This window comes from Phycodurus eques, chromosome 18 (genome assembly GCF_024500275.1).
Source record: "Phycodurus eques isolate BA_2022a chromosome 18, UOR_Pequ_1.1, whole genome shotgun sequence".
Classification (NCBI taxonomy): domain Eukaryota; kingdom Metazoa; phylum Chordata; class Actinopteri; order Syngnathiformes; family Syngnathidae; genus Phycodurus; species Phycodurus eques.
In genome coordinates this window covers 9,618,107-9,643,628 of record NC_084542.1, presented here as the reverse complement: position 1 = coordinate 9,643,628, position 25,522 = coordinate 9,618,107, and the positions used below count along the sequence as shown (strand labels likewise).

The window sequence follows — 25,522 nt, the reverse complement described above, 5'->3', positions numbered from 1 at the left end:
TGAAACTTACATTTTTCTTTTTTTCCCTTTGTATTTGTTCATTTATTTTACTGTGCAATAAACGTCTTGCATTTAGAATTTTTCTTATACCCATTGGCTCCTAATTATGTATATATACCAGGTTTTCAAAAGACAATCACTTGATAAATGGATGATGTGAAAAATATAAATGCAATTTAATAAGAAATCTAATAACATGATGATATTAAGTTCCACCATATTGTATTAATTTTATGACATTTTAGGTTGTGGTTTGTTACTCTGTTCTGTACTCACTTGTACTTCTTGTTGTATGAAAATGATACACAGTGCCCGAGACAAAACAGTATATTTTCTGAAATGAAATGGGATGAGCATGCAGGGGGGGGAAAATGAAAGTCAGTGGGGAGGTGCACCAGGGGCAAGAGGGTGAGAAAAAGACTAAATATTTATCAGAGCTTCAATTAGAAAACAATTAGAGTCAATGCGGGCACCAAGTTAAGCCAAAAATCTTTGTAGGTCCTACAATAAGAGTCAAAGGGGAGTTGTACAAGGGGCATGAGAGTGAGAACAAGCCAAAATGTTTCCAGGTGCTGCAATAGAAAAAAAGGCAAATTATTTTAGGTGTTGCAGTGGGAGTTAATGGCTGCTGTACAAGGGGTATCAGAGTGAGAAAAATGCTGTGACGTTTGATATATGTTGCTTCACAAAAAAATCCATAGCTTTGAGTAGCATGACAGTCTCTCCATAAATAAGAAAAGAACACCCTTGAACACGGTTTTAAATCTGCAAGGATTTACTCATAAATGTGACAACTTCTCTTCAAGAATAATATGCTGCATTCTGCTTGTACAATGTAATATAGTTCCACAAATACGAGTCAAGTAGGTCTAAAGAAGGGAGAAAAGTTTTTTTTTTCTTCTTTCAAACATCTGCATTACGATTCTAGAGTTTACAATCCAGAACACCATTCAACGCCACACACACACACACACACACACACACACACACACACTCTGTCATTTCCCATTGTCATGTAGTGTTTAAGAATACGAAACGGATGCACACAAAGTGGATGTTCATTCTGTCTCTGAGAGGCATCTCTGGTTGAATCATAAGAGTTGAATTTACAGCCAGCTGATTTTTAACTTCACTGAAGTTGCAATCCAATAAAATTTGCGTGCAAAAACTGTTCACTTGTCTCCAGGACGAACTGAGATTTTGGCTCTTGAAAAACACCACTGTGGGCCTCTGTCTATGCACGTACCTTACTGTGGTAACACATTAAATTCATTTTTATGTGAATTCTGTGTTTTGGAAAACCCTGCTGTGCCCGTTTCAAAAGGACGGTCATTAAACCATCAACATTAGAGATCACAGATTTCAAACTATAAAAAAATATGTGTTAAATTCCCCTTAATTAATGAGTTAATTCAAGTAATTTAAGCACAAACTTCTTGGATGTGAACAAAAATGATTGACAACCAAAGAAAAACATCCCTGAACGTCTCTCCAGTGTGCACACTACGTTACAATTAGCGCCATTTTGGGGTAACTTCGTACAATAGTGCATTAAACAGTCGAAAAAGTACTAATGTATGTACTCACTGAAAACCACTGAAGAGGTGGATGGTGGGCAATTGTGAGTACAATGTTCATTTGCTCTGGTGGGGAAAAGATAACAAAACAAATCTAGTCAATGTGGAACAGTTTGGAAACATTGTCTCAATTTTACACTGATTTTGAAACTCTTTTCTACAACCCAAATTCCAATGAAGTTGGAACTGATAAACATTATTGTTTTTAGCAAATAATCATTAACTTAGAATTTTATAGCTGCAACATGTTCCAAAAAAGCTGGGACAGGTGGCAAAAAAGGCTGAGAAAGTTGAGGAATGCTCATCAAACACCTGTTTGGAACATCCCACAGGTGAACAGGCTAATTGGGAACAGGTGGGTGTCATGATTGGGTATAAAAGGAGCTTCCCTGAATTTCTAGGTCATTGACAAGCAAAGATGGGGCGAGGTTCACCTCCTTGTGAACAAGTATGTGAGAAAATAGTCGAACAGTTTAAGGACAATGTTCCTCAACGTACAATTGCAAGGGATTTAGGGATTTCATCATCTACGGCCCATAATATCATCAAAAGGTTCAGAGAATCGGGAGAAATCACCGCATGTAAGCGGCAAGGCCGAAAACCAACATTGAATGCACGTGACGTTCGAGCCCTCAGGTGGCACTGCATCAAAAACCGACATCAATGTGTAAAGGATATCACCACATGGGCTTAAGGACACTTCAGAAAACCAATGTCAGTAAATACAGTTTGGCGCTTCATCCGTAAGTGCAACTTGAAACTCTACTATGCAAAGCAAAAGCCATTTATCAACAACACACACAAACGCCGCCGGCTTCTCTGGGCCCGAGCTAATCTAAGATGGACTGATGCAAAGTGGAAAAGTGTTCTGTGGTCCGACGAGTCCACATTTCAAATTGTTTTTGGAAATTGGGGACGTCGTGTCCTCCGGGCCAAAGAGGAAAAGAACCATCCAGCAAAGTTCCAAAGCCAGCATCTGTGATGGTATGGGGCTGTGTTAGTGCAAATGGCATGGGTAATTTACACATCTGTGAAGGCACCATTAATGCTGAAAGGTACATACAGGTTTTGGAGAAACGTATGCTGCCATCCAAGCAACGTCTTTTTTCAATTTACGCCCCTGCTTATTTCAGCAAGACAATGCCAAACCACATTCTGCACGTGTTACAACAGCATGGCTTCGTAGTAAAAGAGTGTGGGTACTAGACTGGCCTGCCTGCAGTCCAGACCTGTCTCCCATTGAAAATGTGTGGCGCATTATGTAGCGTAAAATACTACAGCGGAGACCGCGGACTGTTAAACAGCTGAAGCTGTACATCAAGCAAGAATGGGAAAGAATTCCACCTACAAAGCTTCAACAATTAGTGTCCTCTGTTGCCAAACGTTTATTGAATGTTTTTAAAAGAAAAGGTGATCTAACACAGTGGTAAACAAGACCCTGCCCCATCTTTTTTTGGAACGTGTTGCAGCCATACAATTCTAAGTTAATGATTATTTGCTAAAAACAATAAAGTTTATCAGTTTGAAGATTAAATATCTTGTCTTTGTTGTGTATTCGATTAAATATAGGTTGAACATGATTTGCAAATCATTGTATTGTTTTTATTTATGTTTAACACAACGTCCCAACTTCGTTGGAATTGGGGTTGTACAATGTATCTGTCTTAAGTGTGTATAGTATGGAAAGACGTCTTGGCATTTATTCGATATCCTTGATATCTAGTTTAAGGTTTGTGTACGCTCTTTGTCCTCACTAGTAGAACAACTTTGACAGACAAGAACAATGACATGTTACTAGTAAAGCAAAACTATGCACTTTATGACATCTGCGCACTACTAGTACTATTAATAAAGCACTAGCTCAGTGGTTCTCAAACTGTTCACAAGTACAACCTAAAAATATATACTTAGCTCTTCAAGTACCACCATCATAATCAACACTGAAATACAGTAGCGCAGTAGGCCTAAGAGTTCATCAAAAACAAGGCATGGGCTTTATTCTTAAAAGGTATATTTAATGTGATTGTAAGCCACTTTAACAGTATACACAGTTTAAACATCAACACGCCACTTAAATATAAATAATAAATAAATGAATAAACTGTGCTTAAATTATGCGGAACGGTGGACGACTGGTTAGCACATCTGCCTCACAGTTCTGAGGACCGGGGTTCAAATCCCGGCCCCGCCTGTGTGGAGTTTGCATGTTCTCCCCGTGCCTGCATAGGTTTTCTCCGGGAAGTCCGGTTTCCTCCCACATCCCAAAAACATGCATGGTAGGTTAATTAACTCGAAATTACCCGTAGGTGTGAATGTAAGTGTGAATGGTTGTTTGTTTATATGTGCCCTGCGATTGGCTGGCGACCAGTTCAGGGTGTACCCAGCCTCTCGCCCGAAGACAGCCGGGATAGGCTCCAGCCTGCCGGCGACCGTAGTGAGGATAAGCGATACAGAAAATGGATGGATGGATACTTCGATGATTTAATAAAAATGTATTGCAATTACGATAAATAAAAACTGTACCTCAATATATATTTGAAAACAAGCAATTTCAAAAGATTAAATGCAACGGTAGTCTACATAAAAGTTAAATACAGCTGAACTCTACATAACAAATGTAGTGTACTGGACTTACAAAATAAATAAATAAATAAATAAAGTTTAAGCCACTCTAACATAGATTTTTCATATACCACTAGAGGGAGCCCACATACGAGAATCACTGCACTAGATGTTAACAAGTAGAATTTTATAAAGTCATTAGTTGTACTAGCAGCACGCATTTTGCAACTAGTGAACAGTTTTGCCTCACTGGTAACATGCAGTTGTCCTACTAGCATGCCAAAGTTATCCTGGTAGTGAGGACAAAAAGCATACCCAGTACATGGACCTTATGCCGGATATCAAGGATATTGAATAAATGCTCAGGCGGTTTTCAGTGCGTGTTACTCGTACAGCACAGTAGTTTACTTGTAAAGTTCAATTGTGTACTAGAAGGCCAGAAATGGCACTAGTCGTTGAGAAAACATTACTAGTAAGACAGTCATTCTACTAGTGCGCCCTAGTTGCTTTAAATTGTCATACTAGTGATGACAAAGAGCGCACTAGTACATTGATCTGAAGCTGGTTATCAAGGATATTGAATAAATGTTTAAACCTCTTTCTATAATACAATTTCCCGACGGGTGATGGACAAGCATTAGGCAGGAACAAACACAGTCGCCACGCACTCCTCGCATCTCAGAGTGTCTGAAGGAGGCAGTTCAACGCTTTGTTTTCTGTCTTTTAACACCAGCACCCCTTCCCCTGGTCGGCGGACCCGCCGTCACACAGTCCCTCCTCTTCCTCCAGAGCGGCCAGGTTCAGCTCGTCGTTCAGAGACATCCGCAGAAGATCCAGGTCCTTCTTGTTGGCCGCCAGCACCTGCTCGCCCAGCCGTGTAAAAGTCTCCATATGGAACACAAAAGAGCAGCGAGAGAGACATTCATATTTTTCTATTTTGTAACCAAGGCCAGACACTGTGAATCCTTATTATCCAACAGTGATAGTTGTAATGCATTTTATGAGGAACAGAAAGTTTTTTGTTGTTGAAAACTGCCTCACCTCTGTTATGTTTTGGTTGGTGAAGGCACTTGTCTCAAAAAAATCCATTCCATAAGCTCTGGCCAGCTGGAGGAAGGGAAAATTAATTAGATTTCGGGTTGTTACTTGCTCTCTCTCACACACACAACTCATTTGATGGAAAATCTGCACTAAAAAAAAAGTAACGGATCTTCAGCTTTCAGTTGAAATTTCAGCATGAACCTAGAATGTACTTTAACCTTTAGAGATTAATTTAATTTGATTTTTCAATGCAAGTCAAACTGTTAGATGTTTCAGTACAGTAAATTCAAGTAAAGGGTTACGGTGCATATTAGGGTCATCCTGAAATTTCACCAGAAAGCCGAATATCTCTAACTTTTTGTGAGTGGCGTATAAAGTGACACCCACACACACACACACCTTGACACCTTGCTCTGTGGCCACCTGCCTCTTGTCCACTTCATCCGACTTGTTCCCGACCAAGATCTTTTGGACCTTTTCTGGAGCGTACTAGTAATAGTGGGAATGAGAAATTAAGAGGCAACAGATAGCTACTGTAGATAATGGACTGCCTGCCAGAAATGAATTACTACACTACAAATGACTTCATTAACAATTGTATAATAAAACCTCATGCGCTGGCTGCCACTCACCTCGTCCACGTCACTGGCCCACTTCATGATGTGTTGGAAGGAGCGCTCACTTGTGATGTCGTAGACCAGGAAAATTCCCTGAGGAGTGATGGGAGATTGGAAGATTTTAATTAACAGAACAACAGTGAGCGCGGAGCATTAAAGTAGAAATTGAGTATCACTGGCCGGAGGAGGCATTTACAGGAACACGATCTTCCAATTTCATTATCTGTTTTCCAGTAAATAGAAAATTCTATTCTAGCAGATTGGACATTCTGTGCAGCCTGCAGGCTCAACTTCACAGTACTTGTTAATCAAGATTAACATCTTTTACTGTCTGCAGTGCTCTTTTTTTTTTTTTTACCAAGCACCTAACAGCCATCCACTAAAAGGGCGTTGAATTGAAAAACAAGGGCACCTCCATACATAACAACAGTGTGACCGGGGTCGTGTGTCACATATCGACAAATAACCATTCACACTCACATTCACACCTCTGGTTAATTTAGAGTCGTTAATGAATGAATACTTTGAATGTGGGAGTAAGCCAGAGTACCCACTGAAAATACACACAAGCACAGGGAGAAAATACAAACTCCACACAGGAGGGCTGATTCAAACTCCCAACCTAAAAACTACGAGGGAGACATGCTAACCACGAGGTTCACCGTGCTTCCACAACCACAACATTAGGTGTGCATTTATTTTTGCATAGAAGAAGACCATTATGTAGCCCGCTATGCATTCTTGGTACATAACATAAGAAAACAATCTGGTTCAAACAAAAACACTCCAATATGTTGAGAATAACAAACACACACATTTACTACCTGCGCTCGCCTGTAGTACTGCTTAGTGATGGTCTGGTAGCGTTCCTGGCCTGCAGTGTCCCTGGGAAAACAAACACACATAAGAACAAAAATATAGTTTAATATAATATAATATAGTTACCCAGCCAACACCTTAATCGAAACCCTTGATAATATGTTTTTAATTGTGTTGATGTGAATTGAGGAGCTTTATTTGAACACAAATAGTGTTTGATGCCTTCTTTTGGCATCTCAGGGAAATTTGAAACCTTTTTTGGTGGGGTTGTCAATTACTCGTGGATTTTTGCTATTTGCGGCAGGGCTCGCTCCCTTTCACTGTCTCGTCAAATGAGAATCCTGTATACAGTTGACACCTACGACCTTTTCAAAGATCTAATATCCGCTTCGGTGGCAGGAGCTACTGGTACAATAACACATATCACACACATGTTGTGAATGCTTACCATATCTGGATGCGCACTTTGATACCATCTATTAGCAGCGTCTTCATTTTGAAGTCGATCCCTGCAGGAGACAGAAGGTGAGGTGTGTATAAACAATGTTGATTTTGGAGAGAAGGGTGACAGAAAGAATGAGTACTGTGTACTACTTTTAACACTCTGGTGGTGTGCACTTGCTCAATATGTTGCAGATTTTTTTGGAGAAACATTTCTACCTGTCACGGAAATCCCTACTACATTGTGGAGGTCTGTGGGTTATAGTGATAATTTTTATGGGTTTTCTTTACATAGTGTATACCTACACACTGTCAGGCTCTTGCACATGGTAAAGAAGAGCCACAGTCATCTTACTATTTGAATCTATTGATTGAACGAGGGGAGAACAGTAAAATACAAGCAGCCACAGCTCACGCCGAGACACTCACACTGACTCACCGACAACACACGCCACCAGACCAGGTACCGCCTGCCTTTTAAAGGCATTTGTGTTCAAGTACACTTATAATGCGTTTAATGCTAAACTATAAAAACAAAATAAAACAAAAAAAATTTTTGATATGGTTACTGTATTGTAGATTTTCACCTATAGTGACTTAGTGGGTCTGGAATATATCCCCCACAATGAACTGGGATCACTTTATTCCAAAATCAGGAGTTTATGAAAGCACAATGATGTTATAGCTGTTCTACCCAGCATGTAAGTTGGTAAATTGCAGTACTGCCAGTTTCATTATCCATTTTTCCCAATAAAATAAATAAAATAAATAAAATTGGTCAAAACCGAAGGAGGAATTACCAATTTTGGTCGATGTGGAGATCGCAATCATTTCCATCCCCGAAAACTGTTATCTGTATTCCACATGCAAAACCATTTCTGCAGATGATATTTTTATTCTAGTTTATTTAATTACTTTTGTTTTTAGGGTCATGGGTAACTAAGGCTACCCCAGCTGACTTCGGGTGACACAGGAGTCCAGGACTGGGCAGAAACCTACCCAGACATGCTAACCACTATTGCTCAGTGCTACTGTGTTAATCGTGTTAAACACTCTCTGAAAAATGAGTTGCGTTTACATTTGTTGGGGTTTTGACACTATCCAAATAAATACGCTTGGAATATTTTTTTTCTATTTTGTAAAAGGCCAGACACACTGTGAACCCTTATTAGGCACTTAGAGTAAATGTCCTTTTTAGCAACGGTGATGGAGAAAAAAGAAAAAAAAAATAAAGATGGTATGGTCCTATTATCTTACATCTCTGTGAACCAGTAGGAAGACTGCTAGCATGAAAGATGTTGCAGATGTTTTTTTCTTTTCCGAGTTAACTTTAGCATAGCAATGCACTCTTCTGAATCTCTTCCTCGTTATCAAATGTAAATCCCTCTCAACTCTCTTTTTGCTTTTCTTTCCCCGCCTGACCGCCTCCACTGACTAATGCCACTGAAGTCAACAAAAAGTAAAACTGCACCCTTTCTAGAGACCACAGTATTCCCTAAGAAGTCAATTAACAGCTTGTCTTGGTTAGACTGACTCACAATACAGTGACCCAGCATCTCACTATATGGAAAAAACAGGTACTGAGTTCAATCGAATACCATTTATTTTCCATTTCCAAGTTCATAGTTGCATGTTGTATGTATGTATACAGCAGGGAGAAGGCAGAGTTCGGACAGCTTATATGCTCCAGTTGAGTGAAAGAGCCACAGTTCACTGACATTGCAGCATTGTTAGCACTGTCATGAGATCCAAAGTCATCCAAGCAAACAACACTGATACAAGATAACATAATGGAAGCTCGAAGAGCTAAATAAAATCAGGAAAGAAGACTTAAGAGCTATAACCAATTTCTTCTTCACATTGTGGTCGAGGGACCTACGATGTTCAGGCTTAATTCTTGAGTTTATTATTCAAAAAATTTTTGATTCAATGAAACAATGCCTGTAATTAAGGCCTGTCCTTAGGAGCTGTGCTTCTGCTGAAGCTTAAAAAAGCAGATTCAATTCCTGCAACCTACATACTTCACTGTAACAACGGGGAACAGAACAATACGGCAGACTGCATTTAATGGAACGTGGCGGAGCTTCACAATCAGCAGAGTGAAGGCCTTGAATAAACGAATGGGAACAAATCGCAAAGTGACTTGACAAATAAACTGAGCGTGTTCCAGCATTCGACATAGATGAGGTGGTGACATTTTTCAGTTTGTTGGAGGACATGGCTGCGTACTGGATAATGGATGGGCAGATGCTCCAGTTCTTTAGGAAAAACATAACATTATCATTACTAATGGAGCAGCTGCAGTCTTAACGTTGCAGCAATATGAAGGGAAGCATCTGTTATTCATAATAAACTTGTTGAATATTGCTTTAAAATTATCATTATGTAACCAGCCAGCCGGGACACCGCTCATGTTGTGCACGAGGCTATGTTACTCTTCAGAGTTGTGTGCAGCATTCGTATATACAGTGAACCCCGTTTATCTCTGCGGGATATGTTCCAGACCCAACTGCGATGTTAAAATCTACATTATACAGTAAACAAGCCATAAAATTATTATTTTTTAAATAGTTAGTTAAATAGTTAAATAGTGGGCGACTGGTTAGAGCGTCTGCCTCACAGTACTAAGGACCGGGTTTCAATCGACGGCCCCGCCTGTGTGAGTTTGTATGTTCTCCCAGTGCCTGCGTGGGTTTTCTTCGGGCACTCCGGTTTCCTCCCACATCCCAAAAGCATGCGTGGTAGGTTAATTGACAACTCTAAATTGCCCGTAGGTGTGAATGTGAGTGCGAATGGTTGTTTGTTAGTATGTGCCCTGCGATTGGCTGGCAACCGGTTCAGGGTGTACCCCGCCTCCTGCCCGATGATAGCTGGGACAGGGTCCAGCACGCCCGCGACCCTACTGAGGAGAAGCGGCTCAGAAAATGGATGGATGGATAGTTTTACCCCTCCCACATGGTTAAAACACACTTAAAATAAACAAAACACACTTAACCCTCTGATGCATGAATTATGAAAGCATTGGTCAAGATTTTTTTCTGAAGTGTTTTTAATTCTTCTCAGGACATGAAAAAAAAAAAAAACATTTTTTTTTTCTTTTTTCATGAAGTTACAGACATGTCCAATCCACTGGACTACAGGACCAAACTACCACTTTGCACCAGAGGGTTACAGTAAATATAAACACACTTTAAGCACATTTCATATTTAAAGACAAAGAATTGCAAACAAATGTATGCCTGTGCACGAATCGGTAGTGACTCGAATTGGTATTCAGGTGGGCTTGAAAAGCGATCAACAAATCTGAATCAGAATAAATCTTAGAATATCATACTACAAACTGCTGACAAGAGCTGCAACTGCTTACATTACATTAAAAGAATATGCAGTGCACCCCACTATTTGCAGAGGGAATACAAATACAAATGCATTACAAGTGCATTGGGGGGAAAAAAGCAAATATTGAATAAGCAGGGATATAGTGCCAATATACCCTCACCCCAAAATTTTTTTTTTTTTTAAATCCATGAATAGTTGAACACGCAGGTGCTGAACCTCAAATATGCGGGAGTCTACTCAACTGTATTTCACGATTTTTATCCTGTGGTTATGTCCGGCGCCATTTTGACTTACTGTGCATAGTTTCTGCGCATACCTTCACCGAGACGACGATGAGGTGTCAGATAGTCGAGCCTGAGGAGCTGCACGGCTGCTTCTAACAGAACTACAACTGAAGCCGGAAAGGACCCATCGCTGGAGGTGGATGACGCCGCAGCATAATGAATGGGAGAAGGTTGAGCAGGATCCAACACAGCATGGCAGATGACGACTGCTAACTGCGCCAAGGAGCCAACTAACCAGCCAGACAGCTAGCTAGCAAGGAGGCAACTGGTCCCAGCTAACGAGGATATAAGCCGCCAAGACAGGTTTAAGCCAACCTGGGTTCTACCTTTGGCCACAGTACGAGGATGGATCCTGGTTAAAGTAAGCCATTTTAAACTCTTATGATAAAATATAGTCTATATTATTTTATTATATTATCCCATAGTTTCTGTGTGATTTTTATTACTATTATTATTTTATTATTATTATTATTTTTATTAGTTCTTTCTTTCTAGGACAACGCAGGTCCGTGTGGATCTCGAAGCGACAGTCGGTTGTCAAGCGACCAGCCAGTCCCCCTGTCCAAACGCCTCCAATAAGGGGCAAGACAGTTCCTTGTCTTGGATGATCAGTCTCCGTCCGGTCCCTGGTCCGACAGGCAATCCTCAGATGCCACTACTGACACCAAGTTTGTTTTGGAATTAAATCAGGAAACAATCTTGTCTATTGTCAAATGAATTAAATCTTTGCAAAGAGAGAGACAGACAGAGAGCTTACAGTTGCTTCGCTCCTCTTTCTGACTCTGAGGAACACGGAAGAGTAACGCACAGTTAAAGGAAATGGAAGGGAGTCAAGGAGGAAAGGCCTTTTCACACACAGTTATCTTGTCCTTGACAGAAAAGGGACGCTGGTAGAGCCACTGAGACTGGAGGGGAAAACTTTTAAGCTACTAGGTATGTTGGAAAAAGTCACACAAGAACAAATAACTATTGCAGTAATAAAAGTCACAGAAAGTATGGGATAAGATAATAAAAGTATATTGTCTATATTTTGCCATAACAAACATTTTTAAAATTAAACGTTTCCTGAGGGAAAAACAGCAAAAACAGCCAAAACGCACCAGCGTACTCTCTTTCCGGTTCAAGAGATAGTTTTCAAATAATCAAATTGGATATTTCGTTGGACTATGACATGCCTTTTTTTTTTTTTGGAATAGTACAAGTAGTAACGATTTTATTCTCATTTGTAAGTCAGTCGCGACTGTCAACACGGATAGCGACTTTAAGCCCTAATAGAATGTTCAGAATTTACATTTACAATTTAGTTATGTCTGTGTGCCTTTAAGAGGTGGGGCCTAGTGGATTTCAAAAGTTTTGTGTGATTCTTTTTGGCACAAATCTGGTACGGGCTCCCAAAGTCTCAAACTGACTAATACAGTTTTCTTCAATTTAAAACAATTACTATTGTTTTAGTCTTAATTCACATGCTTAAAAACAACGAATCTAACATGATTGTTTCGACTATTATTATAAACTAGAAAATATAGGTGGCCGCACAGTGACAAAGTAGTAAACACGTCTGGATCAGAGTGGAAAGGTTGCGGGTTCCAATCTCGGCTCAGGCCCTTCATTGACGAATGGAAAAATGCAGTACAATATTTGGTAAACACAATAGAAATGATCATGGAAAACATTCATTTGGAGTGATATTGCTCTTCTGTATTGCAAATAAAATGTGTATTGGAAGAAAAAGATACCTGCTTGATCTGGTTGGGCATTCCCCCACTCGATAGAGACCTCTCATGCAACATACACATACAGTAGCGGATATTGGCGCTCACCTATGGTTGAAATGTGAGACGGGTGAAATTCATTGTCGGTGAATCTGCATAGCAAACATGTTTTTCCAACCCCAGAGTCTCCGAGAAGCAGGAGTCGGAAGAGCACATCGTACTGCTTGGCCATGGTGTTGAATTAAAGCCAGGGAAGGGAGGGGGTGTGGAGCTGCCAGGCAGCTAACTCAGCGACGAGTGGTTCCGTCTCCACTCACGAGCCATGTCTGTTTAAACTGCCGACGTCAAAATGTGTGCTTTTGTTTTGTTTTTGTTGTGGACTCAGAGACAAAACAAGGATGTTCGAGCTTGCCCAGTGTCCGAGGCAGCCTACTGCCTCCAGTGGGTGCGGTGAATTACTGTAAAGTTCAACCAAGATGGCTACTTCCGCTTGATGGTTTCACAATTAAAGATATCATTTACATTTCGAACACCGATCTTGTTGAAAGAAACAACATCATATAAACGTATGTCCTATGTTATTTTTAAAAATTACATTTTGTGTTGATAATTGTGTTGAGCATATATGGGGATTTGGTTTTGTATTACAGTCTTTGTAGTTTATTTTGAAAAACAAATCGTTATCCGGTTCTTGTGTCAAATAAACGCCACCTGCGACCGAATTACTGTAAAACCTTTTCCCCTTGTTTCATAGACGCCTTCTCATTTCAATAGAAATAGCGCCTGTGGTAAATTACATTATTTTAAAAAGAGAACCACAAAATATAAATATAGAATGGCTGACATTAACTTATGAACACGTATATTCGAGTAAAAGTAAAGCGTTTGTGTACTGTCAACGAACAGACGAGACACATATTTATGTCCTCTTGATGACCCGTACTTGCTAAATTAACGTAACTTCCGCTGACTCCAACCGTAACAGGAAGTAAGCGGACCAGTGTGTGAAAGTGAGTTGAAACCAGTCAAAACAAACACGCGATACCGTCCCGAGTTTTCCTTTATCACGATGGATGGTGTGCAGACTACTCTGCGGTGTTTTAGGGAGTGTCACTCCTCTGAAATGTTCACGGATGACGGGTTGGGAACCGTGACTTCACGGGAACAGGTAAGCGGCGGCTCACATTAGCCCCTGGATAATGACAAGCTAAATCTGACTCAGAGGGGCGTCATTTACTTGTGATAACTTTGAATACATCCGGTACGTTTAAGAAAATGTTTAAGCAGGCTTGAAGAAGATTTTTAAGCAGGCTTGATTAAAAAAAAAAAAAAAAAAAGTTGTTTTGTGCATTTTCCTTCTTTTCCCTTTTTGGAATAGAAAAAAGTAGAGCGCAGCATTGAAGAAGTGATCAACGTTTACAAGCAAATCCACAGCATACCTCAGTAAGTGCCTGTTGTGTTTTATTACAGTGTCCCGTTAAATCTAAAACTGCAAAAAAAAAAAAAAAAAACAGTAACTCTCAAAACGGGCAGTGACAGAGCTCCCGTCAATTTGGAAAATGACACTGAACAAAGCGTCACATCGTCGTTAAATCAGTGCAGGCACCGTTTGGCGCACTGTCGCCACAAGCTGGTCAACTTGACTAATTGAAATGGGAGATATTTGAGCGCTCAATAATAAATTATTTTAAAAAAAATTTATTGCCAAATTGTATTCCCTGTGGCCATTTACCAGTATAAATTACTACATTAAAAGCCGTCGTATTTAATACTGGCAAGTATTTAAAAAAAAAATATTTAACTACATAACAGTATTGTTAGATTAGCCAATATTGTTATATTTTCAGTTTGTAATATGCCTTGAATAATGAGTAAGTTTGGAAACAAATTAGGCCGCCAAAAGTGAAGGCTAAAGAATGTAATAAGTAAAAAAAAAAAAATGCTCCAAGCCGCTACTCTTGCGTTGCCATGACAACCGACGAGTTGCCCTCATGTGACGTAGATAACAGAACGATGTTTTTCCACGTCTCAAGTCTAATTAGTAACATATGAACTGTCCTTATTGTGCAAGGCAGCACATTTTGTTTTCCAATCAAAAACACAATAATTAAGATACTGTTAATTGAATAGTATGAGAAGATTTAACCCACTAGGCCTTAATCATCCTTACAAATGAGCACAGTTCATCTCATGGTCTGAAAACATTAAATCTTTGTCAAGTGATAGATGATTTTATAATTACAGTTTTGCGTTCAAGCATAACCTTTTTTTTTTTGTCTTCAGCTAACATTAACTTTATTAATTTGTGTGTTTATCTTACAAAAGACAAGAATAAATACAAATAATTCAGTGTTTAATTTTGTTTGTTGAATCTCTTAAAAATATTACAACAATACTGAGCCCAAATTTATCCACTTCTAGTGGATTAGAGGTCTTAGTCTTAAATGTGACTTCCTTACACCTGTTTGTCAAATACTGGCATAATGGTTGGCAGTAATGGTGTCGATTAACGTGCCTATTTGGACTCATGGAGTAATGACAAATTGTGGGCCTCTGCTTTTACTAGTTTCATTTTTCTGTGATCATGACACATTAGCGAGCGCACTGTCAGTGTCTGCGGTCGTTTTAAAGGCGTGCCAATCAGCCCACATGTTCTCCTGCTGTTAACGGCCGCCTCCCAGCAGACTGACTCATCTCATTCCTATGACAACTGTATCAAACCTCAACATCAAACTGCCACCGCAGACGAAAAAGAACATATTTGTCCTATTTCAGCAGGTCGTCCAGTTGTAGTACTGTTTTTGTTGATTGTACTACTGTAAATGTAACGTCTCTTTGTTTAGGTTTTTAAACCACGGGTGGCAAATTTAGATCATTGCTCCTGCCCACCATCTCTTCAGTGGCTGCCTTTTGACAGATTAATTTAATGTCACAGTCCATAGCACTGTTCATGGCACATCATGAACTAAAAGGCCATGAAAAAAATGAGACGTTAGATTAACAAATACATAGGCAATGCCATTAGGTTAAAATTCCAATGTGCTTCAGCATCATGACGTAAAAGGCCATTCGAGAAGAAAGACCTAAGTTATTCAATCATTAACAAATCTCAATAAATAAAATGAAAAACATTTAAAGCACTGCTGTATCAAGCGATAAAAGGCAATACAATAGGTCATTAAAAAAATCAAACGTGACATACAGTAAATAAAATGACATTTAATTTAAAAACAAATCCATCCAATGCACTGCAGCATCATGACATGACAGGCTATAAAATAAAACACATTAAATAATTAAAAATGCCAATAAATAAATACAAATCAAATTAAAATGGCATTACATTTAAAAAGATGTTCAAAAATTAAAGCATCATGAGGTAAATAAATTGGTTATTAAGTCTGAATATCATCATGACGTTAAAAGATTGGTCATATAATTAATTATATTGAATAGGTTCAATATAGTTATTTAATTTATACAATTGTTCGATAAGTTTTAGAATGTCGCTGGCAGTGGTCGATGTGCCTGACCTCCTATATGCCCCGACAAGTGGTCAAGGATAGACATAGCCACCGGTGCGCTTGCAACGGCTTTATTGAACAAACAGTAACAAAGATAATCAGTCTGCTTTATTATTATAAAAAAATATGACTTCATATTTATTGCTTTGTTATTATAATAAGTATAATTATTCATATTTACTGTTGAGAGGCTGAAATTCTAAGGATTTGGACAATTTTAAGTTAAACAAAGTCTCTAAACGATTAATCGATTATCAAAAATCGTCATCAATTAACTTGATAATTGATTAGTTGCCGATGAATTGTTGGACCTCCAGTCTTTACAGTTATGCAAGTAGTGTATTTTAGTGGGCCACCACCCTCTGTCAATAAGGACTGCCTTTACTATGAATGCCTAAAATTTTAAATCATCAATAACTTTTTTAAAAAGGACTTTAAGTGTGGCTGACATTGTGGGAGACATTTAACCATGGAAAACTAAGGCGGCATGAAGAAAATGAAAAATTTGATTTTTTTTTTTTTTTTTGTTAATCCAAGTTTCTTCCATCCATCCATTTTCTGAGCCGCTTCTCCTCACTAGGGTCGCGGGCGTGCCGGAGCTTATCCCAGCTGTCATCGGGCAGGAGGCGGGGTACACCCTGAACTGGTTGCCAGCCAATCGCAGGGCACATACAAACAAACAACCATTCGCACTCACAGCCACACCTACGGGCAATTTAGAGTCTCCAATTAATGCATGTTTTTGGGATGTGAGAGGAAACCGGAGTGCCCGGAGAAAACCCACGCAGGCACGGGGAGAACATGCAAACTCCACACAGGCGCGGTAGGGGATTGAACCCGGGTCCTCAGAACTGTGAGGCTGACTCTCTAACCAGTCGGCCACCGTGCCGCCTCCAAGTTTCTTATCAAATTATAATAAAATTACCCATTTACTGTGATTGTTATATCATTTCAGACTGCAGTGAATAGTTTTGGAAACATTACAAAGAAAATATGTTGTTATTTTCATTTTATTTTTATATTGAATTACAATAGTGCTGTGATACATCCAGTGTGGGGATATTGTACTAACAGTGTCAGTTTTATGCTGATTTTAATCACCACACAGACACACACGCTGCCATTTTATATCTTTAACTGCTCCTTGTCTTACATTTGCTCTCCAGGCCAACCTTGCTGCGGGAACAACACTACCAGTATCTCAAGAAGGGCTTACGGCATTTATCAGACTCTTACGAGGTACGTCCAACTCATGCAGTGCTGATGCAAAACGACATTCACTGCCTCTTGCTTGTACTTTAACTAGAAAATGCTGTAGCATTCAAAACAATGGGCTCTTTGGAAGGTCGCCGCTTCATTTTTACCACGAGTCATTCTCTCATTGTTAGACAGAAGGATGAGCATTTTGTGACATCATCGCCCGGAGCTCAGTATTACATCAGTGAGTGGTACAGATGGAATTCAGGAAATTAGGCTAATGCTTAGTGTGGCGTGGATCAATGACATTCAATCATCACATAGCTGGATGTCAGTATATGCAGTGGATGCTCCGAAATGGAATGTGATGAACTTTTCTGTTCGGTTCCTTGTCAGAGCACAGCAAGTTGTGCAAAAAGGACTGAAACACTGAACAGTTGGACATAAGTGTTCAAAAGTTAAGAGAAGGTCAAATTAAGTTCACCTGTAAAGGTTATTGTGCATTTTAGGATCATCCTGAAATATCACCATTTTGTGAGCGGTCTATAGACAAACAGCCATTCACACCGATGGACAGTTTAATTTCAGTTAACCTAACTTATGTTTTTGGAATGTTGGAGGAAGCCAAAGTACCCGCAGAAAACCCACGCAAGCGCAGGGAGAACACATTCACACGAACGCCACATGAGAAAAGCCGGAGCGCAGATTCAAACCTACACCATCAGTGACCCACTATATATTATTTCCAATGTATTTATAATTATATTATTATCAAATAAAAATGTCGAATCATCAAGTCACCCCTGAATTTAATATTACTTTACAGTAATTTCCTTAGGAGCCATAGACTACAAATGTATGCGTCATTATCTATTTCTACGGTCCCCCCTTTCTTCTACTACTATAGCTCATCGACACTTGTGTCTATCTGATGTGTATATCTGGTGTGTGTGTAGTGTCTGGACGCAAGCAGACCTTGGCTTTGCTTCTGGATTCTTCACAGTCTGGAGTTACTCGACGAGCCTGTTCCTGCCGCCGTGGCCTCGGAGTGAGCCAAACACACACACTCTCTCATGTTCACGCCGCTCTTTAACAAGCACTCGACCACCAACACTCTTAATATAACCTCACTACTTCACTGAGTGAGTCTCTTGTTGCCTCCTTGTCATAATTACTGCAGTAACCTTTATGCGCTCTTTCTTTTTTTCTTGCAACAGTGTAAGTGAACAAACTTTTTTGTGTGCCTATATATATATGTATATATATATATATATATATATATATATATATATATATATATATATATATATATATATCTCAAAGCGGACACAATATAATTTTAAGTTCGTGTCTGTGACATGCTTTTGTCAAAATACCCCAATGATCGTGAAGTATATTACACGTTACGCACCATATTTCCTGTGTCGCTGAAATTAGTAAGTGTGCGATTGTATATTCCGCCCGAGATACTGGCCAACGGCGAGTCCGGTTTTCGTTTCCATGACGACCAGGGGAGAATGGGCACATCACCAAAGCCCCCCACTGCCACCACATCGACACCTTCAAGCAAGCAATAGTGTGCCTGTTACAGTATAAGAAGGCATTCAACAAAACTCAGTGCAGCTCTGCTTACCTTTTCGCTTTGATATTATAGTAGGGGTGTCACCCTGTGAGGAATGCAATTTTTTCTGCGTGATGGTGTTTCAGACTATATAGTGTAGTCAGGCGGCAAGACTAGCGTTCACTTGAAAGTGGTGCTGGATCTTCACCCAGCCTCGCTGATTAAGTCATGGGCGGAGAAACCTGGTTGGTTATTATGTAAATTAGTTGCATAACAGTTGGGCGGAAGTACAGAACAGCTCGCTCACAGACACTTTCAGAAATGGGCAGACAAAAGCTTTACGTGGTTGTTTAATTTCACACTTGATGGGAGGGCGGGCACTTCAGAGACCCAACTATTTGTATAAAAACAATAATAAGTCAAATTTCCATATATGCTCTTCCGTTTAGACAGTGCATTTAAAAACTTCCAAGTACTGTTTAGTCCCACAGAAGTCTTCCGATTCCTGCCAGTGGAAAGTCACCAACTGCCAAGCACCCCATTTTTTTTTTTTCTCTCGCTCGCTTGCTCACTCTCTCGTTCTCTGCTTGTGTTCAGGTCAGAGCGTGAGAGAGGATGCTAAAGCTCAGTTTGCCTTCCAGATAAGTTGGCTGGCAGCATCTTTTCGGGTCGTGTGATTGCTCACCATGGCGAAGGATGAAAAAGGCTGGCGATGGGAGCGGCCTCTAGCATGTTAAGAATAGAGTGAAGTTTGGCATTTTTGGGGAGGTAAAGGGAAACTTTCTGCATCATCTGGCCTCACTCTAATTTATGTTACTTTCCAATTAAAATTATGGTTTACTACTACATATTTGCTTAGTGTTGGTGTCTACTTTTGTCCAGTAACGCGACCGCATTATGGAAAACTGTCTTTTTAATTGCAGTACAAATATTTGGGTATCTGGCATACCTTGCTAACCCATCAATTGTGAAATTTCACAACCAAGTAATTTTTTTGGGAGCTGCCTGTGTTCGCAATCAAGCTAATACTGTATACAGACCGTAATATTACCCTTCGTAGTTTCTCGTCTGGCAAGTGATGGCTGGACTACACAGAAACCCTATCATGTCATAAATCTAGAGCTGCAGCGACCAGTGTAGTTGACCAGTAGCATTTGCATTAGACCTCAAAATGGGTTCAACAGGGAGGGTAAAACGAAGGCGAAATGCCTGGCAATTATTTTATTTTGTGGGGAAAATATTTTAATACTTACCGCTGATTACTTCCAATGCAGTGTGTGTCAGTTCCTGGCCCGATGTCAGAGCCCAACGGGAGGCTTCGGCGGCGGACCCTCACAGCACGCCCACCTGGCGCCCACCTATGCCGCCGTCAACGCCCTCTGCATCATCGGCACAGAGGAAGCTTACAACGTCATCGACAGGTAGGCGGATTTTACCCTTCTTGAACACATGGAATCATATTACTGTAATAAAACATGTTTCTCCTCTATTCTAGGGAGAAGTTGTTAGATTTCCTCTGGTCGGTGAAGCAGCCAGATGGCTCATTTGTGATGCACGTGGGAGGGGAGGTGGATGTCAGGTGAGAGGCCAGCTGATGCTATGACTTCAACCTGTTCTTTTCTCTGCTTCTCTTATTTAACAGTTTACAGTGAATCGCCTTGCCGCGAATAGCGAAAACTTGCAAGTAAATGAGATGGCACGAGATGGCGACAAAGCACTTAGAGCAGGGAGGATCATAAAAAAAAGGGGGGGGGCTTATATGAAGCACTCACTAACAGTGTGCTCAAGCTAAAGAACAATTGATTTATTTATCGTGGTCTGTAACAACACAGTCAAAGAATAATCTGCAAATAATTTACACCGTGCGTCTAGAATGTACACAATCATGAACCCATGTTACATAAGGTCACTGTCGGCCGTAAATCCCCTATATTCTAATGTTGTCAATTCTTTACACAAATCAATACTATTGGTCAGTCCCCACGTGGGTCTGTTATTTTTACAATTATTGAGCAATCTAAAGTATTTAAAATGCCTTGCCATCTTTGCTGATGCAATGCTAAGTCTTCAACAAACATGAGTTTTTTGTTTGTTTTTCCTGAGATGTACATTTTTTGACATAATAAGTGATTTTTGTCAGTGAATAACAGAGTCGTTCCAAAGAAAATCTGAAAATAGGCGAATTTGCAACTGCTGAGCCGTGAATATGCGGGGGTTCACTGTATATTTAATTTCCACTATATACTGCGTGCATGTACCTCCGCAGGAGTGCGTATTGTGCAGCCTCCGTAGCGTCGCTCACCAACATCCTCACACCCAAACTGTTTGAGGACACCACTAACTGGATCCTCAGGTAAGTGACGTGCTTATTTATTCGTTTATTCATTCCCACTCTTATCTGTGGTTTTGCGCAGTTGTCAGAACTGGGAGGGCGGTCTCAGCGGGGTGCCGGGTCTGGAGGCCCACGGTGGCTACACGTTCTGTGGCACCGCCGCTCTGGTCATTCTGGGGAAAGAGCACATGCTGGATCTCAAAGCCTTACTGGTGAGGAACTTTGCAACACATTTTCTCCTGTTACAGATCAAATTGCCCCATCATAAAATCTTTTAACTGTAAAGCCAATATTTATAGTAACATTGTAAATCTTAACGGTAAGCCAACTGTAAATATAAGTTATCCAGTGTTAGTATTAAAACCTATACACAATAAAACACTTTAATGACATGACAATAAGGAATGTTTGATTACAAAAGTGTTTGGCCTCAAATTCTCTTTTTTTGTTTTAAGAAAAGCCTTGCGATTGGCTGGAAACCAGTTCAAGGCGTATCCCGCCTCTTGTCCAAATTTAGCTGGGATAAGCTCCAGCTCACCCGCTCCTAATGAGGACAAGCACTATACAAAATGGAAAAATGGATGGATGAAAAGCAAAACTCACAGTTAAATCTTTTGAGGCTTGCAGATCTGAGGTCTCATGAGACGTCCTGCATTATGGCAAACGTGATCAAATGGTGTGGTCCAAATCTTTTAAGCGATTCAGACTTCCAATTTAGATTTTTCACTATACTTTGCAATTGTTGAAAACTCAATAGGTTCTCATGAAGCTAAAACACTATAAAATCTGGCCAAAGCTGCCAATTATAATAGTTTGCGCCCCACCAGTCATACAAACTCACAAAATGTTAAAGCCCTTCTTGTTTAACTTGTCTATGAATCAACATCTGAAATGAGCACCAACCTCCTCAATCCAACTAGACTCCAGCTGTTGTTAAAACTTCAAGGTACCATTCCATCAACATCCAAATGTTCCCAGTATTTTATGCTTAACGTGGGTCAAAATGAGTCTGTGACCTGGTTCAAGTTTGACATTTAGTGGTTTGTCAACTGAATGCAATTGCCTTTGAACACCAAACCACTTGCAAAACGGGTGGATTTGACTTTGCCGTTGTTGTGACGCAGTTTTGCTAATCAATATTCAAGTGTCATTTGCTGAAGATTGAAATTATTTTCTTTAATTCACTTACCTCTGCAAAGTTGAATGGGAATGCTTGTTTCTTTTTTTTGTTATTGTTGCTTTTTTGCAGGAAATAAACATATACATATAGGTGAAAAAACGCCCACATCCTAAATTTTAATTATTGGATCCCAGGCATCTCTGTCAGTCTGATAAATTTTGATTTTTTTTTCTCATCAATGATTTTTTTCTCATCATTTTTCTCATCAATGATTTAGACAACTGACAGTTTAATTTGAGGGTAGCGCAAAACCCCCTGAAAAATATCTTCTTACGCTTTCTTTCGTCGTGTGTCTCTGCAGAGGTGGGTGGTCAGCAGACAAATGCGTTTTGAAGGGGGCTTCCAGGGCCGATGTAACAAACTGGTGGACGGCTGCTACTCCTACTGGCAGGCCGGACTCCTGCCGCTCCTCCACAGGGCCTTCTTCAAAGAAGGTAACTTTGCTGCTCTTACGCTCATTGTGGTGTTTGAGTTTCACTTATTGGTTTTGCGCAGGGGAGTCAGAGCTGAGTCGACACAAGTGGATGTTTGAGCAGCAAGCCTTGCAGGAGTACATCCTCCTCTGCTGCCAGAACCCAACCGGGGGGCTGCTAGATAAGCCTGGCAAGTCAGTATGACAACACATATAAGCGCAACAAGAAAATCCTGATCAAATGGTTCGACACCTGCTCCTTGTCCCATCCAGATCCAGAGACTTTTACCACACGTGCTACTGCCTGAGCGGCCTTTCCATAGCGCAGCATTTCGGGAACACGGACAGCCATCACGAGAGCGTCCTCGGCAAGGAGCAGAACAGATTGGTGAGGCTGCGGCAGAGGGTCCGAGATGGTGGGAGCTAGTGTTTAACTGACTGCTGACTCAAAACACACAAAGCATAAATAATCCTTAAACCAGTGATTTCCAACCTCCTTGGATCCAAGGCACATATTCTACAACAGACAAATCTCACAGCACACCAACAAACAAAAATATCACAAAAATTTATACATTAATTACTGTAATTAATTACCTCCCGCTATCTAATAGAAGAGCATTTGTTCTGTCTGTCACTCGGCCTCACTGGCATAAATCGATGAACAAAGATACATTATTTCTGGTAAATGAATAATTCTTTGAGCAATTACATAAAATTTTATAATTTCCCACAGCACACCTGAAGAGCGCTCATGGCACACTAATGTGCCTGGCACGCTGGTTGAGAATCACTGCCCTAAATTTATCTACAGTAACCAATGACTACATAACTAGGTTTTTTTGTATTTGGTGAAAAAATTTTTTTCCCATAAAACACATTTAAAGGAATATTTGATCATTAATAATAAGATTACCAGTTCAGGGTATACCCTGGGTCCTGCCCAAAGTCACCTGAGAAAGGCGCCAGCACACTCGGGACTCTAAGCGAGGAGGATAAGCGGTTCAGAAAATAGATGGATGGATAATAAGACTCTGAGATGGGTCAATAATTGGCACATTTCTTTTCATGTATTTTTGGCGAGTCAGATTTTAAAACATTTTTTCAAAAAAGTCAGCTTATTGAAGTCTAAAAACACTTTTCCCCCCCACTTCAAATGCATATTTTTTCCCTTTTTACTATTTTTTTTCAACCTGTAATAGGCATATTAATCATTCATTCTATTATGGGGGATTGTTACCCTTTGCATAACTATTTGTTTGTATTGGGATAAAAGTACGTATGCTATAATATTTTCCATTAAATATATTGAGGGGTGGCACGGTGAACGACTGGTTAGAGCGTCTGCCTCACAGTTCTGAGGTATCGGGTTCAATCCCCGGCGCCGCCTGTGTGGAGTTTGCATGTTCTCCCCGTGCCTGCGTGGGTTTTCTCCGGGCACTCCGGTTTCCTCCCACATCCCAAAAACATACATGGTAGGTTAATTGACAACTCTAAATTGCCCATAGGTGTGAATGTGAGTGCAGATGGCTGTTTGTTTGTATGTGCCCTGCGATTGGCTGGCGACCAGTTCAGGGTGTACCCCACCTCCTGCCCGATGATAGCTGGGATAGGCTCCAGCACTCCCGCGACCCTTGGGAGGAGAAGCGGCTCACAAAATGGATGGATGGATATATTTAGAGGCATATTTAATCATTAATACTGGTCCCTGAAGTAAGTCGATAATTAGCAACAACAAAACCGAAAATTGTGCTGTAAAAATCTATTGTTTACACTTTAAATGAATACTTCAGAATGAAATATATGTATCAATTATGAATTATATTTAATTGGCAGCAACTTTGGTTTCCAAGCATTTTTTTTTTCATAGAAAAATTCACCTTCCCAAAAACTAAAGGGAAAAAAAATACAGTATTTAAACGATACATCCTTTAAGACTACCTATATGCCTATTAAATGTGAACTGTAGTCTATTAACCCTTTACTGAATTACAGTAGTTTTATAACGCAGTGTGGACTTCTACAAGATGGAGTCCTTGTTGACATCATTCCCACTAGGTAGCGCAACTACATTTTAACCGAGACAAAAATCCTGACTGGTGGCTTGGTTGCACTGTGGTCATCTACGAGCATTTCTAGTTGTACATGGTCATACTTTGGTACTTTTTTGGCACCAAACATGTTGTTATATTCCAGTAAAACATGTTTGGTGTCAAAAAAGTACCAAACATGTTATTATATTCCAGTAAAACATGTTTAGTGTTAATGCAAATGGGGAATGAGAGGTTATGACAGATGTGAGGCGTTGGCTGGAGTTGAGAAGTGAAGTAATTGGGATAGGGGGAGGGGGAGGTGCATGTGGTTTCACTTAAAAATGTGAACGGCACCAGCTGCGGTGTCACTCTGCCTCCTGTTACGTCACTTGCACCTTCGGGTGGCGACACAGACACTGTCCATTGCACAGACTAGTGTGTCTGGCGTGTTGATTCAACTGCGGCAAATTTCGTTTTGGCGGTGTTACAATAGGTTGCCTGTTAGTGTATTCATTGCAATGTCCAAAGCACCACAACTAACAAGTTTTTTTTCTGCAGTGCTGTGGTAAAACATGTCCATTTTTGTTCCTATTTGTAGGTTCCAACTCATCCCGTTTACAACATCTGTCCAGAGAAGGTGGCTCAGGCCTTGCAGCATTTCCTCCGGCTGCCTGTCCCGACGGAAAAATCCTCAGCTGACCGTCGGTGCTAGTTTATAGTTGTACAGCGGTGCGGGAAAACGACTGGAAGCAGCAAAAAGGATTTCTCGCTCTTAATGCCTTTTGTCACCACTCTGAAATCAAATGTTTCAGTATGGCCGAGGTTAATAAATCTTTGTATTGCACCAAATTCTGTGATTTCCTTAACATCTTCACCACACAATTAAATAAT

At 40.2% G+C, this 25,522-nt stretch overlaps 2 protein-coding genes across 5 annotated transcripts; one reads left to right on the top strand and one right to left on the bottom strand.

Moving 5' to 3' along the window:
• Positions 1-1,816: 1,816 nt before the first annotated feature.
• On the bottom strand, positions 1,817-12,831 carry rab15 (RAB15, member RAS oncogene family). Of its 3 annotated transcripts, XM_061704957.1 has the most exons (8): positions 12,501-12,580; positions 10,713-11,032; positions 7,065-7,125; positions 6,622-6,682; positions 5,813-5,890; positions 5,580-5,669; positions 5,181-5,246; positions 1,817-5,024 (listed from the first exon to the last, which is right to left on the bottom strand). In XM_061704957.1, exons 3-8 carry the CDS (start codon positions 7,109-7,111, stop codon positions 4,863-4,865), a joined length of 504 nt encoding a protein of 167 aa, XP_061560941.1. In that variant the 5' UTR covers positions 7,112-7,125; positions 10,713-11,032; positions 12,501-12,580; the 3' UTR covers positions 1,817-4,862. The 3 variants fall into 3 exon arrangements, with proteins under 3 accessions (XP_061560941.1, XP_061560940.1, XP_061560942.1); XM_061704956.1 differs by lacking the exon at positions 10,713-11,032 and having other exon boundaries at positions 12,501-12,831; XM_061704958.1 differs by lacking the exon at positions 12,501-12,580 and having other exon boundaries at positions 10,713-12,492.
• A 540-nt stretch (positions 12,832-13,371) lies between these two features.
• Positions 13,372-25,480, top strand: fntb (farnesyltransferase, CAAX box, beta). 2 transcript variants are annotated; one of them, XM_061703779.1, is made up of 12 exons: positions 13,372-13,560; positions 13,771-13,835; positions 17,083-17,155; positions 18,070-18,161; positions 19,949-20,095; positions 20,170-20,253; positions 20,941-21,027; positions 21,089-21,218; positions 22,488-22,620; positions 22,682-22,793; positions 22,872-22,986; positions 25,230-25,480. In XM_061703779.1, the coding sequence occupies exons 1-12, from the start codon at positions 13,462-13,464 to the stop codon at positions 25,341-25,343; spliced, it is 1,251 nt and encodes a 416-aa protein (XP_061559763.1). In that variant the 5' UTR covers positions 13,372-13,461; the 3' UTR covers positions 25,344-25,480. The 2 variants fall into 2 exon arrangements, with proteins under 2 accessions (XP_061559763.1, XP_061559764.1); XM_061703780.1 differs by lacking the exon at positions 25,230-25,480 and having other exon boundaries at positions 22,682-22,789; positions 22,872-22,982.
• The last annotated feature ends 42 nt before the right edge of the window (positions 25,481-25,522 follow it).